At 44.8% G+C, this 17,141-nt stretch overlaps 1 protein-coding gene across 2 annotated transcripts; it reads left to right on the top strand.

The window, feature by feature from the left end:
- The first annotated feature begins 140 nt into the window (after positions 1-140).
- Positions 141-16,779, top strand: DARS2 (aspartyl-tRNA synthetase 2, mitochondrial). 2 transcript variants are annotated; one of them, XM_069862694.1, is made up of 19 exons: positions 141-228; positions 1,339-1,440; positions 2,079-2,178; positions 3,523-3,589; positions 3,872-3,973; positions 5,010-5,105; positions 5,355-5,478; positions 6,115-6,161; positions 7,554-7,660; positions 8,409-8,478; positions 9,031-9,210; positions 10,015-10,122; positions 11,334-11,396; positions 11,576-11,728; positions 12,552-12,770; positions 13,237-13,347; positions 13,568-13,643; positions 14,780-16,013; positions 16,685-16,779. In XM_069862694.1, exons 2-18 carry the CDS (start codon positions 1,347-1,349, stop codon positions 14,965-14,967), a joined length of 1,905 nt encoding a protein of 634 aa, XP_069718795.1. In that variant the 5' UTR covers positions 141-228; positions 1,339-1,346; the 3' UTR covers positions 14,968-16,013; positions 16,685-16,779. The 2 variants fall into 2 exon arrangements, with proteins under 2 accessions (XP_069718795.1, XP_069718796.1); XM_069862695.1 differs by having other exon boundaries at positions 145-154.
- Positions 16,780-17,141: the final 362 nt, after the last annotated feature.

The following is a 17,141-nucleotide window of genomic DNA, read 5'->3' as shown; positions in this document are numbered from 1 at the left end:
TCACGGCCGGGCGGGTTTTTTTGAACCCCTTCCCGTCAGCCCCTGCGGCGCCGCCGCCGCCATGTTGGTGTCGGGCGGAAGTGGGAGGAGGAGCCGGCGGGAGTGGCGGCGGCCGCGGGCATCCGGTTCCCCTGAGGCGCTCGGGGAGCTCCGGGTGAGCCCGAGGGTCGTGGGCCTCGCCGCCGGGGGATCTGCCGGCTCCATACCGGGGCCCCAGGCTCCCGAAAGGTGGAGTTCGGGCTGGGGGGTCTGAGGGATTTGAGACCTGAGGGGCTCGGGGGCCTTGAGGGGCTCGGGGGCCTTGAGGGGCTCGGGGGCCTGAGGGATTCGGGGAACTGAGGGGTTTGAGACCTGAGGGGCTCGGGGGACTGAGGGGTTTGAGGCCTGAGGGGTTCGGGGGACTGAGGGATTCGAGGCCTGAGGGGCTCGGGGGACTGAGGGATTCGAGGCCTGAGGGGCTCGGGGGACTGAGGGATTCGAGGCCTGAGGGGCTCGGGGGACTGAGGGATTCGAGGCCTGAGGGGCTCGGGGGACTGAGGGATTCGAGGCCTGAGGGGCTCGGGGGACTGAGGGATTCGAGGCCTGAGGGGCTGAGTGAGGTTCTGAGGGCCTTGGGGTTTGCTGCTTGTGGGGGAATCGAGGGGTTTGCGGGGGGGGCGAAGAGCTGGGGACCTGAAGGGTTTGAGGTCTGAGGGTTGGGGGGGTGTCTGAAGGCTTTGGGATTTACTGCTAGAGTGGGCTGATGGGTTTTGGGGGGCCTGAGGGAGTTGGGGGACCTTAAGGGTTTGGGAGCCCGAGAGGTTTGAGGCCTGAGGAGCTGGGGGGGCACTCTGAGGGCCTTGGGATTTACTGCTGGGGGAAGGGGTTTTGGGGGCCTCAGGGCTTGGGGATTCCAAGGGGCTGGAGGGTTAAGGGGCTGGGGATTTTTTGCTTAGGGAACCAAGGGGTTTGGGGGACTGAGGGATTTCAGGCCTAAGGGGCTGTGGGGGTGGTGTGTCTGAGGGCCCTGAGGTTTGCTGCTTGGGGGGTGAGGAGTTTTGGGAGGGTGGAGGGATTTGGTGGTCCGAAGGGCTGGGAATTTGCTGCTTGGGGGGCCGAGGTGTTTGTGGGCCTGAGGTGTTTGAAGCCTGAGGGACTAGGGGTGTAGCCTGAGAGCTCTGGGGTTTGCTGCTTGAGAGGGCCCGAGGGGTTTGGGGGACCTCAGGGATTTGTGAGTCTGAGGAGCTGGGGACTCAGACTCAGGCGGGGGCCCGAGGGACTTGGGGCTGTGGCTTGTGGTTCCACTCCTGTGTGTTTATTTCAGCAGGAGTGTGACAGTCCCCTCTGTTCTCCCTCCAGGCTCTGCCATGGCCCTTTCCTGCCTTTTGCGGGCACTGGCCCGGCCGGGCTGCGGGCGAGCTCTGCACCGGGCGGCCACCGTCCATGCTCCTCTGGCTCCAGGTGAGGGTCTGGGTCAGAGTCATCTGCACAGGAGAGTAAAAGCATGCACAACAGCTCATTTCCCACTCTCCACTCTTTAAATGTCACCTCCAAATCGTGTTTCTGTTTGCTGTGTGGCTTCTCACAGTGAATTATGGTTCAAAGAATTTAAAATTTTATTTTTTCCTGAGCTTTTACTTTACTTTTTGACCCTCTTCCTTCTGTAGCACGCAAGCTAAACACAGGGCAGCTGAATGCGTGGTGTGATAGTTGGAAAACAAGCCTTCATGCTCTTTATTCTTTTCATTCATGAAGGCGGTTATGGAGACGGCAAGGGAGATTAATTCATATAATTATACATATGCTTGTGGGTAACAGCATCCTTCAAACTTCTGCTTGCGAGCTGAAACTCTTGACATGTTCAGTGGTGAACCTGGCAGCGTTGGGTTTACAGTTGGACTTGATTTTAAAGGTCTTTTCCAACCTTTTCTTTAGAATAATTTCATGTCAGATTTTTATTTCGTAACGTCTTACTGCATATTGGGGTTATATGGAATAATTTATTTGTGTATGTTTAAAGTGGTGTGTGTGTGGAATTCTGTAACTGTTCTGTCTTGCTTGTCTGCAAAAGTCACAAAAGACTATTATTTTTATTCCAGATTTCAATAGTTTTGTCCCTCGTACCAACACTTGCGGGGAGCTGCGTTCTGCTCACGTGGGACAGCAGGTCACACTGTATGGATGGATTCAGTATCAAAGGTAAAGGCAAAGCAAGGTGAAAATTGAGATGCTTATTTGCCGAATCCAGGCTCTAGGCCTGAATTCAAACACTTGATGCTTCAGGTTGTCTTCTCATATCCTGCAGCAGTTACTTCTGAAAGGAGTAAAACAGCTGGGAGCTGCGCTAGATCAGTATTTAAAATTTCAGTTTCATACAAGTGTTAATTGATCCTCATTGCAACACTGTCGTGCAGTTACATGTTATTACCCTCGTTGTGTAGGAGAGAAAGCCACTAATAGCACATATATAGCAATTTTAACAGCTATGAGCAAGTAATTTCTATTATATAAGCATCGCTAAATTTTAAGCAAACAACATTGTTTATCTTTTCAAGTACAGCATCTAACGATATAATTTTAAAGTATGCAACTTGTGCTTAAAAACGAAATGTTAAGCAGAGGTAGTAAGCAGGGGATGAATTGTTAATTCTAACAGCCTGCCACCACTTCTAAAGGAGTTGAAGATTTTGTAAATATGCAGCGAAAAGCTTCTCTGCAAAGACCATAGACCATGCTCCAAAATACTCTTATCCTGGGTAGGTGCTCGTGGAATGGAGATAGGTCCTGTGACTTTGAAGTTAATTAGTATAAAAAAATTGCCTTTTTGCTTTTTGTTATTCAGGGACAACACAGTGCTTTGTATCCAGCATTGTTCTGCAGCAATGGTCTGCGTGGAAGGGTTTTGTAGGAGGTTCCGAGCATCTCGTCTTTGAGCAGGCGTGGGTGGAGTTCCAGGAAACAGAGTTAGGACTATTGCAATGTGATCGTTGTATTCTTGTTTTTAAAGACCGCCAGAGCATGTTCCATTTGGCAGCTTCTCAATGAGTTAAGTATAAAGGGAGCTGTCTCTAATGTAGCTGAAGACATCAAGTTTTATGATTCTGTGTCTGGAGTGTGGATTGTTCATGTGAAACTTTTTATGGGACCAGTGTTCTCCTTGTTTTATGGTTGGATTTTTTTTTTCTGTCCACATGAACTTTAGTTTTATTGGTCATCTAAATGTGTTTGTCTGAATGATGTTTCCCAGCAGGAAATGGCATGTGTTCAAAATCCCTGTTGCTACATGGATTAGTCTTTAGATCAAAATCCTGCCTCTCCTGGTTATTTGCACATTGTTTGTTTGTGCCTCGGCAAAATGTGAAGCAAATTGTTGAGATTAGATTCTAATGTGGTAGAAGTATCTGTAAATGCATGTCTTCAAAGTGCTTTGAGATTAGTCAGAAGGTCCAGAAAATAGCTAGTTGCCATATGCTTTGGCTTAAAAAGCAGAAGGCTACTGAATGCTTAAAAAATGTTTTTCTTTTTATGTTTTTTGTGGATCAGACAAGGTCTGTTTCTGGTTTTGAGGGATTTCCAGGGACTTACCCAGATCGTCATTCCACAGGATGAGGTAAGTGCTACCTGCGTCTCCATTATTTGTTTTTCGTAGCTTGAGTCCAGCAGACTCAGAGAACAGAATGAGGTATTTGATCAGATGGAGTGCTCTGACCCACAAATAGATTTAAGCATGATTTTGAGAGCCCTTTTCTGACACTGCAGCAGGAGACGTTAATGCTGTTTTCTCTGGGTTACGAGGAGTGATACTGGATTCAAATGGGCTGTTATGAAACGAGACTCTTGAGCACCATGTGTCCTTGTCCTTGAATTTCTCTGAGTCATTGTCTTCTTGCAGGCACATTCCCATGTGAAGAAGCTCTTATCTGACGCTCCAGTGGAGTCTGTTGTGCGAGTGACTGGAATTGTGTCCCCTCGGCCCCCAGGGCAGGAGAATCCGGTGAGGAAGATGAGGTCTCTCAGGGTTTTTATTCCTTATGGCAAAGCACACTGGATAGTGGGATCTTGGTGTGTTTTGTGCCACAACTTTGCTGTGGGCCCTGGGTGTGTGATAGCTCAGATAATATGAGGTGAAATACTGCTCAGACATGTGACTTAGCAGAACCTCAAAGCCCATTACAGACATCCACAAATTAGATTTTATTCCAGCCCTTTGAAAGGATAATGGCTGGCTTTTTCAGGCGTTCAGAGTTGAGGTGAGATTGTCAGGATTGTGTGTATCCCATCACTGGCAGGCCTGAAAACAGAACCTGGATTTAGGAATGTGATTTTTCTTCACTCTGGCCACTCAGATATGTCCATAAAGAGTGCAGGCTTCTAGCCATGCTTTTATTCTTTCAGTCTTTTATGTTTTGCTGGAAGGTTATATTTACTTTCCTCTCATAAATTGAGAGAGTTCTGTAGGATCAAGCGATATTTGACATGGCACAGTTCTAAGTTGGCGAAGCTGTCTGTTCTCCCTCAGGATCTAGGAAGACTGATTCTGAGAACTGGTGTTCGGAACTGGAAGTTCTGAGAAATTCCTCACAACATGCCTTTTATATCTTGCATTAAGGACTTGTGTTGATGCTGCTAATGGGCACTAAAAAGAGTGCTGCGTGGTTTCATTGAAGCTAATGGAATAAGTATTTTGTGCAAATGTATGTGCCCTGGAAGGGTCTGTGCCTGACTGTTCCCCTGTGTTCAGGGTGTCCTTCAAGGAGAAGGCAAAGGAAATGTAATTATATTTGTTGTAGAGATCAGTATGCTGCTGGGAAAGAACATGCCATCTTTGAGGTGATTTGGGTTTTTCTGAACAGAAGGGAAATCTGAGAGAAATCTGTCCTTGAGAGTAGTGCTCTGAGTTATCCTGTGTTAGGAGGCAGGGAGGATAATCACATGGATTTCTTTTCCCCCTAGTGATCTGTGAAATACTTTTGTCCAATTGCTTTCCCTCAGTTTTGGATCTAATTTTTTTCCTTGCCTTTTTTCTCCAGAAAATGCCAACAGGGGATATTGAAGTGAAAGTGGAGACTGCAGAGATCCTAAACTCCTGCAAGAAGCTACCTTTTGAAATCAAGGATTTTGTCAAGGTATTGGTGGTTTTTATTTTTTTATCAAAATGATGACTTTTCAATAAATTGGGAATTTGCCCAGGGTGATGGCAAAACTTCTTAGCATTTTGTCTGGTTCTCCCAGCTCTGCGTTGGGAAGTGGTGGTATTTGCAATAGAGTGGCACCCTTTTTTAGCTTCCTCCTTTTGTCCTATGGCTTTAGGAGCAGCTCCATTGGACATGCAATTTGAATTCTGTCTCTTAATCCTATTTACCTTTTATCTCCAGAAATCAGAGGCCTTACGGATGCAGTATCGCTATTTGGACTTGCGTAGCTTCCAGCTGCAGTATAACCTGCGGCTGAGATCACAGATGGTGATGAAGATGCGGGAATATCTGTGTAACCTCCATGGTAAGAAAAGTGCTTGAAGAACAGTCTGCAGCAATCAATATTTTAGCCCTCTCTTCTGTTTCCTATTGCTGGGAGAGGCTGCCGATCAGCTTGCACCTCCAAACTGGACCCACTTAGTAATGTCTGCTTGCAGTGGGGATGTTGGCAGGCCCAAAGAACAAAGTATGTTGAAATTTCTTAGCCTGCTGCAAACCAGTTGTTTCAAATGAGCTATATCCAGAAAATTCAGTGAGAAAAGGCCTTTTGCAGGTGGTTTTCCTCTTTCAGTCCCCCCCCAACTTGAGACATATCAAAGAGGTAGATTTCTTGTAGGGATTTACGCTTATCTTAAAATCAGGATTTTCTTTTTGGAAAAGCAAAGCCTATTTCAAAATGGATAGAGAATAAACAGTTTTTCAGCTTAAATGAAGTACTCTGTCATCAGCAGTTCTGGCAGGACATCGGGGTAGCTTGCAGCCTTTCATTCTGTCATGGCACAAGTTATTCTTGGAAGCAGCAAAATCTGTTGTGGAGAGGCTATGTGCTGTGCTAAATTACTTATTTTGCTGACTAGCCCTGCTCTGGCCCACTCTTTTTCATACTTATTCTTCCTGCTCGTGGCAGATTCTGTGTCTGAAGCATGTGTTTGTTCCCCAGGGTTTGTGGATGTAGAAACTCCAACGCTCTTTAAGAGAACCCCAGGGGTACGTATTCTGTTAGTAATGCATTTTAGCCTCCTGTGGTTGCAGTTCGTGACTGGATTACTGTCACTTGCCTCTCTGCCTTCATTGCTCTTCCTTCCTTAAGTAACAGCTCATGTACAAATTTCTGATATGATCCTTTTAGAAGTAGAGAGTGTGAAAGGGGAGAGATGGCGTTTTGGGTATATTTTTGAACCTTCAGATGAGTAAAGCTTCTGTAGAGTGCACGTTGAACATGAGTCCTGTCCTGGGACAGCCAGATTATAAAATCCCCGAAACTTCCTCCAAGCACTCTTTCACCTGGTTTTATCTCTTAGCTAGTGGATTACTGCAGTGGCACTACTCAAGATTCATTTTAATTAACTCATTTAATTAACTCATTTTAATTTCTGAGTTTATGTTCTTTTCATTTCAAAAATAATCACAGAGAAGAGAGCTGTAGAAGAGAGCCTTGAGAGCTAAAACATGGAGTTCTTGCTTTGAAACCCCTGTCTTGGATAGTGTACTGTTATGCGTTAGTTTCTTGGAGCAGGAGGTGGAGAATCCTTTGGGATATTTTGGACCAAGCTGGTTAACAGTTTTTTCTAAGTGGGAGGGAATAGCTGTTTGAACACCACAAGTGGGATTTCATCGTGAGGAAAACAGGCCCTTTCCTCTTGCACTTCTAGGCCGTGGTGTTAGTTTAGAATTGGTAGATTTAATTCTGCAAAATAGCTGTGTCTGAGGCTGTGTGATTGCCTGCCACAGATCCAGTCTCCCAGTAATGATCCACCCCGTTTCTACATTGGATGTGATCCGAGACTTAAGTCCTGTACATGCTTAATTCCTGCAAAAAGGTCCAAGATATTGATACTGGATTGTATTCAACAGTTGAGCAGAGCCTGTGTTGGAGCTGATTTCAACAAAATGACCAACAAGTTCAACCTCGTGTCTAGCTTGTCTGCAGTTTCTAGGGCAGAGGTCTGAACTTGGAACACCAGCTGCTGAATTCTGTAGTATTTAGCTTGGCTGCCTGTGGTGATGAGGCAGCAATTCCATTGGTCTTCTCAAAAACTTTTAAATCCCTTTGTGTTAGGCTTGGGACAAAGGTTTGGAAACCCAAAGCGTTGTAATTCTATAGTGGAGGGAAAGGCTATGGTGTGAACTCATGCGATCAAACACAAAAGAATCTATGGGAGGAAACCCACGATAGAGTGATTTGTTTGAAGAATTCATGTTGATTGCCTGGTGGGGCAGTCGTAGGAAACAGCTTATCTCTAGTGCATGTGCTCAGATGAAAAGTTCAGGTGAACTTTTATTTAAAATTCATTTGTTAACATTGACAGACTTTCTCTGTTGAATTCAGACCACTTATTTCTTGAAGTGTGTAAGATTTTCTGTTCTTTTTGATGCCAGGGAGCAAAGGAGTTCGTTGTGCCCTCGAGGGAAGCAGGCAAGTTCTACTCTCTGCCACAGAGTCCTCAGCAGTTCAAACAGCTCCTCATGGTTGGAAGCCTGGACAGGTCAGAGTTTACTAGACTCCTATTCTCCACATGTCCCATCCAGGGTTTGTTTGCTTTGTTCTGTGAGTTTTTAGATACTTCCCCCAAAACTTACTGCCAAGGTTTTTGTGCTTTGAAGAGGGATCCTTAAATACTTGGGACTTCCCAGCAAGGCCAGGTCCTTTTCCTCTCAGGAGTAATGCTTCTTATTAAGAGGAGATGTGTCCTGTTTGAAGGTTGGAGTCTTCACTGCTGTTTTAAATGGAAACTTGATTCTGTTTAAATTTAGGCATAGTCTGCCCAAGGAACAGAAAATCTGATAAAAGCCTCTTCAAGGCTGACCTGTAGAACTAATGGAGATGAGGCTGGGCTGCTGAGCAGGATGGAGACAAGGAAAGCATGTTCTCAGGGTGCATGAAAATTAAGCTTTTAACTGGGCTTGTACCTCTAAATCAAGTTGAAGATGAGGGAAAGTTGTTCATGCAGTGAATTGCAGGGCAAGTCTTGATTATTATTATGTGGCTCTTAGTAGAGTCCAGGTTCGGAGCATAATGTGGGAAAGGGGTTGCGTATGGCCCCGTTGGGACGCAGCTCACCTGGCAGCCTCCACATGGCCTTTGAGGGGAAGGGAATAACCAGGCTATGATCATCTTCTGCAAAGGAGGCAGACCTCTCTTTTTCCTTTTTTTTTTTTTAAATAAAGAATTCTATAGCTGCAGTTTAATTTAGAGTAATTTAAATTCTTGTCTAAATAAAAGTACTATTGCAGGTACTTTCAGGTTGCTCGCTGCTACCGAGATGAAGGTTCACGGCCTGACAGGCAGCCTGAATTCACTCAGGTAACCAGCTAGCGCTGCCTTTTACCCTCCTCCTCCTCACCCTAGACTGCTTGTAGCTGTTTTTCCTTCTGAAGGCCTAGTTTCTTGTGCTGCTCAGGGGATACAACGTTGTTTGCTGCGTATTTCGCAGACGCAGCCCCTTGAAGTTGGCATGGGATGTGCACAGAGTGGTTACCGTCCTTGGCTGACAGTGCAGTCCCAAGTGCTGTAGTTGAGGGAATTGTGTTGCAGCTGTAATTGTTCTTGATGATGCAACCTCCTGTCCTGCTAGGTTGGGCATCCGATTCCTCAGCCTTGAGTTTCCGGGCTAACCTGGTTCATTCAAGGTTTCTCCCTCTGTCCTTGTCGTCATTACCTCATTCTGCTCCCTGATGAGATTATTGCCTGAGTCATCAGGCTGTAGTGAGATCACAGCACGTACTCTGTGTAATGGAGTCATGCTATGATTTCATGTAATATATTGTTTCTTTTTATGCTGGCTTCCGTGCGTAGTAGTGAAAAGGCAAAACCCATAGGTAATGTGGAATTCCCCCTCTTGTTTCCTCTTTTAAGATAGATATAGAGATGTCATTTGTAGATCAAGCTGGGATCCAGAGATTGATAGAAGGCCTCCTGCAATATTCCTGGCCTGAGGAAAGAGGCTCCATTACGACTCCTTTCCCATCCATGACATATGAGGAGGCACTGGCTGGATATGGGACTGATAAACCAGACACCCGTTTTGGGATGAAGGTGAGGGTTTGCTCACTGGAAACTTGCAGCTTCTCCTTTCTGGTGGTATTTTAAAAATATTCTTTGTTTCATACACGTGATCATTTGGAGTTCCTAACACTGTAATATGCCCAAGGTGTCTATCCCATCATTGCTGTTTTGTACAGGTAGTCAACTCTTCAAGAAGAAAGGGTTTGGTTATTTGGTTGTGGCAAAATATATGTTTTTAGAACATTTTTCTTTAAATATGATGGAGTGTCAGGAAGCAATGTATCGTGACTGTCTTAGGAACAGAAGTGCATGAGGCATCCACAGATACCGTAAGTACTGTTCTCTGCTGCCCTCCAAAGCAACTCCTGGTGATCATGCTTCATGAGCTGGGCTCTTCCAGCCTTTTAATAGCCTGAAGGTATTTTCAAGATAACGAGCTACGGTTGTGTGCTTACACTGTTTGTAGATGAAATAAGTGTATTAAAGTATGAAATGAGGATACTGACAAATGTATTAAGAGTGGTGCTGAAAAGCAAGCAAGCATCTTCTCTTTCTTCAGGAATTAATTTTGGGGCATTCTGTTTCAGTACCCAGCTCTTTTCACTGTGATAGGATGTTGCCATTTCAAACTTAGATTTTCCTGGCTATCTTTCTGGCAGTGCTCAGCTTCCTAATGGTTATTCCCCATTCGCTTCTTTCTGTGAACCATTTGATTTCTCAGGAAAGAAATGAGATCCCAGGAGATGGTATTGAAAAGTGTGAAGATGCAGGTGCAGGATTTTTAGTTCATGTTCTTACCTCCAGTGCTTTTTCCTGTGATCTCTCCATTCTCAGATTGTGGATATCAGTGATTTCTTACGAAGATCAGACATTCCATTTGTGCAGAATGCTCTCAGTTACCCACATGGTGCTGTCAAAGCCATTCGTATCTCTCAGGGAGTGGTAAGTGATGCTTCTACGTACTGCCTGTGGTTTATGTGGAAATAAATACAATGCCGATTTGAATTCCTTTGTTGGTATGGAAAAATTCCTTGCTATTACTGGGGGAGTAGCACCCTATAGGGAACTTGGAATTGCTTGTGATTGATGTCAGATTGGGCTGAGTGGTGTTAGAAGAGGGGATTGGAGATGATCAGGGGATGGGAAGAATATATTGTCCTCGGGAAGGAGAAAACAGAGCTGCAAGGTCCCTTGAGGATAGGGAAACCTTGGGCTTTCAGCTTGCTTTGGTTAAGGATGGCTTCTGATCTGCATCTCAGTAATAAATTGTGCCCTGTAGCAACAGTTTGATTCAGAGCCAGGTATTGCACAACTCTGTTCTGGAGTAGTGAGAGGAAGATAAGTGGTTACAACCCCTTCTCATGTCTGGTTTTGTGGGCGCAAGTCATGTCTTGTGTCATGAACCAAATCCAAGGCTTACAGTAGATATGGAAGATTATTTGACACAGCCATGTATTTTAGCAGGGAAGCAGATTTAGTTCTGGCTGTGGTTGTCTTGGCAGCTTGGGCAGTATGGAAAATAAATCCACTAAACACTGAGTTTTATTTAGGGAATGGGACTATCTGACCATGGTTTCTCTTGGAATTCCTTGGGTTTGGCACAAAGTGCAAGTTACCAGCTTCCCACGAGAGGGCACTAACGTGTGTTTAAGAGAAACAAAAGTGGAATCTTTAGCCCCTAAACATTAAGAGTAGCTGAATAAAATCAAGGTCTTGCAGCGATGTGAGGACCTGCGTCATGTTTTCGCATGCGAGTCAGCCCAGATGATTTGCTTTTGTTCCTCTAAATTGAGTTGTACCTTCCCCATCAACAGTGTGGTGGGTGTAGCCTTGTTCCTGCACGGTGGAGGCAGTTAGCTGGCATGATTTGACTCTGCTGACCAGCTGCATCTCATCTGTGAGCGGGGAGAAAAACTGCAACCAGATGTACAACCTAGAGGGGCCTCTCCCTGAAAGAAGCCCTTGGAGAAGACACCCAACTGCAGCCTGATGCTGTGGGCTCTGTCCTGCTCCACAGCCCTCATAAGAACCTGTACTAGAAACAAAAGAACTTGAGAAGTTTAGAAAGAGCTCAGTTAGTAGATCTGAATCTTGTTCAGGCTTTCAGTAGATTTTGCTGATGTTTAATGTGTCTTCTTTTGCTCTTTTCCCAGAGATATCTTAAAAATAAAGATTTGGAGTCATTAAAGGAGTTCACAAAATCCCAGTTTAACCAGGTGAGAGAGAAATACTACAGAGGCATTGGAAACGGAATGACAAAGTGTGTATAAAGGTGCTTGCAGGCTGAGAAGGGTAGGAAAACAGTTTTTATGGCTGAGAATCAGTGCTTGAGCATGTGACGCATCAAGACAAGAGAGGGCAGCACTGGACTGAACATACTCTTATCTTTCTTTAGGAAATCATGGAAATTATCTGCAGGCCTGATGGCAGCCTGAAGTCTCTGCTTACAAAGTTTCTTGGTGAGAAGCAGCAGTCAGAGCTTATCCAAGTGCTGAACGTGCAGGTGGATGATGTGGTACTGCTGGCAGCTGGTGAACACAAGCAAGTGGTAGGAAGCATTTCGTGTGCGGCTGTGTGAGTTGAATGTTGCTGATGATGACTTTGATGTTATCTGACTTTAGTCTAATTCTTTTTATTATTAAAATAGGTCATCATCTAATTCTGTGTTTCTCTGGAGCTGAAGCTATAGCAACAGCAAATAATGCATGAAATACACCTATTGCTTTTATTTCCCCCAGTCAAATTCTAGGAATAACTTGTAACAGAAATGAAGGCTGGAATATAAATCAGTGCTTCCTTTTCTCTTGCGTTAACTTAATTTTTAAAGCATCAAACAGAGATTGGACAACAAAGTCATAAAGGTAATTTTGTCTCCCATAAGCAGGTGATTAGTGAAGCACAGCTGCTTATTATTAATAGCAGCAGTGATGGGAGATTTTGTCCCAACCCTTCTGTGTTCTTGCCAGCAGATGTTGCTTTCCAAGTACTGGAGGTGTCATGCTTTACTTGAGAGCCAAAATTTTGTCATTATCTTTCTGTGCCTTCATTTCTCTGTCTGCAAAGTGCAGATCTTATCTGTGTCCCCCCCAGTTAATCCACAGTTGCGTAGAGCTTGAAGTTAGTCTAGCAGAGTTCTTTGAGGATGGAACATTTGGAAGAAAATGCGCTTTCCAGCTCCTTACTCACCTTTCTTTGTCAAGCCTTGGAGCTGCTGCTTCCTCAGTGGAAGGATGGTGTCTTTTAGGAGACACAGGAAAAGTGTTTGAGGCAACAATCTTAGCACTTGAAAACACTCTTTCCTTGGTCATTGTTTGAGTAATGTCCCTGTAAGCGAAATTGCTGTTTCTCATTCACTGCCTTCTTCTTTGCAGTGCTCTGCGTTAGGAGGCCTGCGGTTGAAGAGTGCTGACCTCCTTGAGGCGGCTGGGCTGGTACTCCGTGATCCTACAACTTTTCACTTTCTGTGGGTGGTGGATTTTCCACTTTTTCTCCCCAAGGAAGAGAATCCCACTGAACTGGAATCTGCTCATCACCCTTTCACTGCTCCTCATCCTTTGGATACCAGCCTCCTCTATACTGATCCTACAAAGGTAACTAACTTCATGCCTGCCATGCCAGCTGTGTGTCCTGGAGAACTGGGAAAACAGCATCTGTTTTTACCATAAAAAAGGATGTCGTTTCATGGAGTTGTCTGCATGTTGTATGTATCTGTTTGGGAGAGATGGCTTCCAGATTACTCTAAGTAGCAAACATCCATGTGTGCCCCTGACCAAAAAGGCTTAGAGGAGACTGTTGCCTCAGGTCTTGTATTCTGACCCATCCCATGTTGCTTCAGGTTGTGATCAGCTTTGCAAAAGGGTTTATACTACTCACACCTCTGTCGGCAGCAGTCCATGCCTCTGGCAGGACTGGTACCTGAGCTGCAAGGTGCCAATGAGATACCAGTGTTGTAGTATGTCGTGGTTTCATTCCTAGTGTCTCTGCTGTCTGCGTGCAGGTTGTTAGATGCAGCTTTGCCCTGGCCTTGCTGAGGTGCTTGTTCATTTCTTTCTGCAGGTCCGTAGCCAGCACTATGACCTTGTGCTGAATGGCAATGAAGTTGGAGGTGGTTCCATCAGAATTCATAGCGCGGAACAGCAGCGTTTTGTGCTGGAGAAAGTGCTGAAGGTAACACCTACAGACGATTCTAACATTCTCTTGGAGATTGAAAGGACTAATTAATTTAACTATTCATTTCAAATTCAGAAAGAAGCAGTCTTTGTGTTTCTCAGATAAAGAAACGTACCTCCTGGTCCTGGGTAATGGATAGCTTCACCAAACCTTCATTTTACATTGCTAGAAGGAAGATCATTGCTTGTCCAGTGACACTTCTTATGTGATTTTGCAGGAGGATTCTGAGGTGCTTTCCCATCTCCTTGAGGCTTTGGAATTTGGAGCTCCACCACATGGAGGAATTGCTTTAGGTAAGTGCTCTGTAGCTCTCCAGATGCAGGTGTCCTGTGACCTTTTTTTTTGGGGCATATTAGATCCCAGGAACAAGCTTCCTGCTTGTTACAGAAGTCTCGTCTCCTCCTGACAGAGATGGCTGTTCTGGTGTTGCTGTTTGGCACACCAGCGTGGTAGCACCATGGGCTTGCACAGTGCTTCCATCTCTTAACTGCTTGGTAGAAGGAAACAGAGGTCTTGTCAACAAGTGCAGGATGTTTCAACGTTCCTCCCCAGTGGCATAGTGTGATTACGCAAGAACTTAATCACAAGGATTATGCATAGTTCTTAGGCAAGGACCAAATCACATATCGTCTCTAAGGATGATCCTTATCTGCTCTTCTACTAGCAGTGTGTTCATTAAGATCAGATCATCTTTATTGTCATACCTGTGCAGCCTTTACTGCACCCCTAGAGGCCTGGGACAGTATGGGACTTGGTGCTTCACACCCTGCCACAGCCTTGCTCTCAATGCTTCAGTCTCACTTCCCTTGTTCCCCATCTGTTTTGTATGCTAATTCAGACTGTGTCAGGTTTTCTTTTTTTCCTAAACCCCTGCAAGTTTGTGGGTTTAAAAACCAATGAATCAAAACAAAATAAACAAAACGTAGACCAAAACAAACAAACAAAACTTTACTGAAAAAACAAAGATAGCATTTTAACCAGTGGTCTTCCAGTGTGTTTTCCCTCTATCCAATTACCCAGAAGTTCTTGTTATTTTTAAACTCTTCCTAGTTGTTGTAATCATTCAGAAATGGTTGATCAGGAGTTCTGAGCAGGTAAACAGTGCCCTGACAGCGTTCCTGTGATGTAACTGCCCTGGTTTTGTTATGCTGTTTTTGCGAAGACACTCTTTATCTTGCAGTCCTTAGTGTGTTGCAGAACCTTCTGTAATATTGAAACCCTTTATTTTGCTAGGCATTCCTGTGCTGCTCAGGCAAGTCCGTTTCTCTGCTGCTGTGATTTTGTGATTAATTTTTTCCCCTTACTTGCTTTAGTTTTCTTCTTCAGACTCAGTAATGTTATCTACTCAATTTTTCTGATTTTTCTGAATCAGAGGAAGTAATATAGGGCCATAACTCAGGTAGCTCACCAGTCCGTTTACTTCTTCTAGGTCTTGACAGGCTGATCTCTCTCATCGTTGATGCTCCGAGTATCCGAGATGTCATTGCTTTCCCCAAGTCCTTCAGGGGACGAGACCTGATGGGCAATGCTCCAGACTATGTCACTCCAGAAGAGCTAGAGCCGTATCACATTCAGGTTTCCTGGCCTTTTGCAGAAAAGGAGGCAAAGAAAAATTGATTTAAAGCCATTAATGTAAGCTGATCTGTTTAACCAGAGATGGTTACAGCTTCTAAATACTAGAATTCTGTTCAGAACACAGACCCTGTTATGGGAAGGTGGAGGGCAGTGCAACCCCACTGTACCGTGGCAGGTTCAGGACTGAACAGGAAAGAGATGTGAGGGCTCCCTGACAGGAATTCACCTTCAGGTCCGTAATGGAAAGGAGAAGTAGAAAAGCAAAAGGAAAAAAACCCCGTAATTTTAGCATAGGATATTGAGAATGGTGGCTTTGGGAAATTGTATTGGAGTGAAGATGGGATCTTTTTTTCCACTCCCCACATTTTACATGTCCCTAGTAAAGTATTTCTCCTCGCATCTGGAGGGGGTGGTGTCAGCTTCCCAGGCTGATGGTCTGTATCCCGATGGTCATTGAATCCGTTAGCTGAGGACTGTTCCAGTGGAGCAGTGATGTGCTGGGCCGAGAGCTCTGGACACTTCACAGCAAAACTTCAGTGCAGCCACCAGCTTTTCTCATTTTGGAGGTTACAAGATCATCTATAACTTGCCACGGTGAGTTCATATTTGGCTGTGTTCTTTCTTCAAAGGCTGGGAAAAAATGTGTTTTATCATTTACAACAGCCTTCCTCATACTACTTGTCAAACAGGAGATGATCTGTCTTTGGGGCCCGTGGTCCTAGTGCTTATTAGCACAGCAGTACTGAAGTTTATATGTCTGTAAATAAAGTTTATCTGACAAAATGTTTCTGACTGGACTTGGCTTTGGGCTTTCCCTACAAGAAGTAAGCGCCACCGGTTCTTCTTTATGACCCCGTATTCCTCTAGGAGATGACAAGAATTCTGTGACAGCATAGCAGGAAAACCTGTCTTCTCCAAATCCTGCAAACCTGTTGCTGCAGCAGTGAGTGATGCAGCAGCAAGTTCCTTGCAAGCAACTGTCCCCTCCGAGAACAACCCCAGCGCAGGAGCGGCCGTGCTGAGGAGAGTACAGGCTCTGGCAGCATCCCACCAGACCAAGGCACTGCAGGTCTGAGCTACGTGTTTAGGTGAGGCAATGCGGAGAGCTGGTGGGAGAACGGGAGGGAAAAGAGAAGGAAGAGATTACCTGAATAAGCTAGGAAGATGGTGCAAAGGGTGGAAAGGGAGGGCCACTGTGTCTCACCTGGGTAGGATGTGCCACCTGCCAGAGGAGGTGCATGAGGACATAAGGAAGACTGCAATTCTTGTACAAACTCAGCCTTCTTCAGGAGATCCTGTCTTGCAGATTCCAACAGATTCTGGATTGCTCCAAGTGCTGCCAGCTAGTTCAGTCTCCACATTGTGGGATAACATTGCATGGGTGGCACATACTGTTGGTCTTTTTAAATACTGGGCTGTCTCGATGACAAGAAACAGTAGAGGAGATGGCTCTTCTCCTTAGGGTTGGTTTTTTGAGTACTTTATACAAGTGACAGTGGAGCTGACTTGCTGCTGCTTTGCAAATTATGAGATGGTGGAGTTATGCATGTAAAAGAACTCAAATCCTTGTCCCATGTTATGATTGTTATCATCGGTCTTGGAGCATAGTTAAATACTATTTAAAAAAAAAAAAGAAACACAATCCTGGATTTGTATTCAAACACTGTGAAATCCTTAATTTATTCCTTGTGTGAGCTATTCGTTTTAATTTCACAATTAACTCGCCTTTGTTTTACTTCTTTTTTTCCCCCGTGAGCAGAAGCTGTCACTAATGGAGTGAGGATCAGTTTTCAGAGAGAAGCTGAGCTGACAACTGGATCCCTAAGCAGTTCCATATTAAAAACAGTTTTTAAATTTTAGTTGTCGTTTTTGCAGCACAGGAGAGGTGTCACCTTGTGATTGTTATACCAGATACTTTTGTTCCCTTGACTTGTAAGTGCTGATACAGAATACAGCCGTTACAAGGCTGTATATTGTATTTGGACTGCTTTTTTAGAGGATGCTGGACTTTGTTTTTTAGTTTCTTTACTGGCATTTGCTTTTGAGGGTCATGTATGCTCCTAAAGCAGGGAGGTCAGAAGTTTGTTTGAGGATGTGAAATCACAGAAAATGACAGTTCTTCTCAGCAGCTCTTCACTCTCCCCAGACTGTTGTTTACAATTGTAAACATAATGTGCTGAACTAATTTTAATTGTGAAAACAGGGGTACTGTATCA

Source organism: Phaenicophaeus curvirostris, chromosome 8 (assembly GCF_032191515.1).
Source record: "Phaenicophaeus curvirostris isolate KB17595 chromosome 8, BPBGC_Pcur_1.0, whole genome shotgun sequence".
Lineage (NCBI taxonomy): Eukaryota > Metazoa > Chordata > Aves > Cuculiformes > Cuculidae > Phaenicophaeus > Phaenicophaeus curvirostris.
The sequence above is the reverse complement of the archived record's forward strand: the minus strand, read 5'-3'. Positions and strand labels throughout refer to the sequence as shown.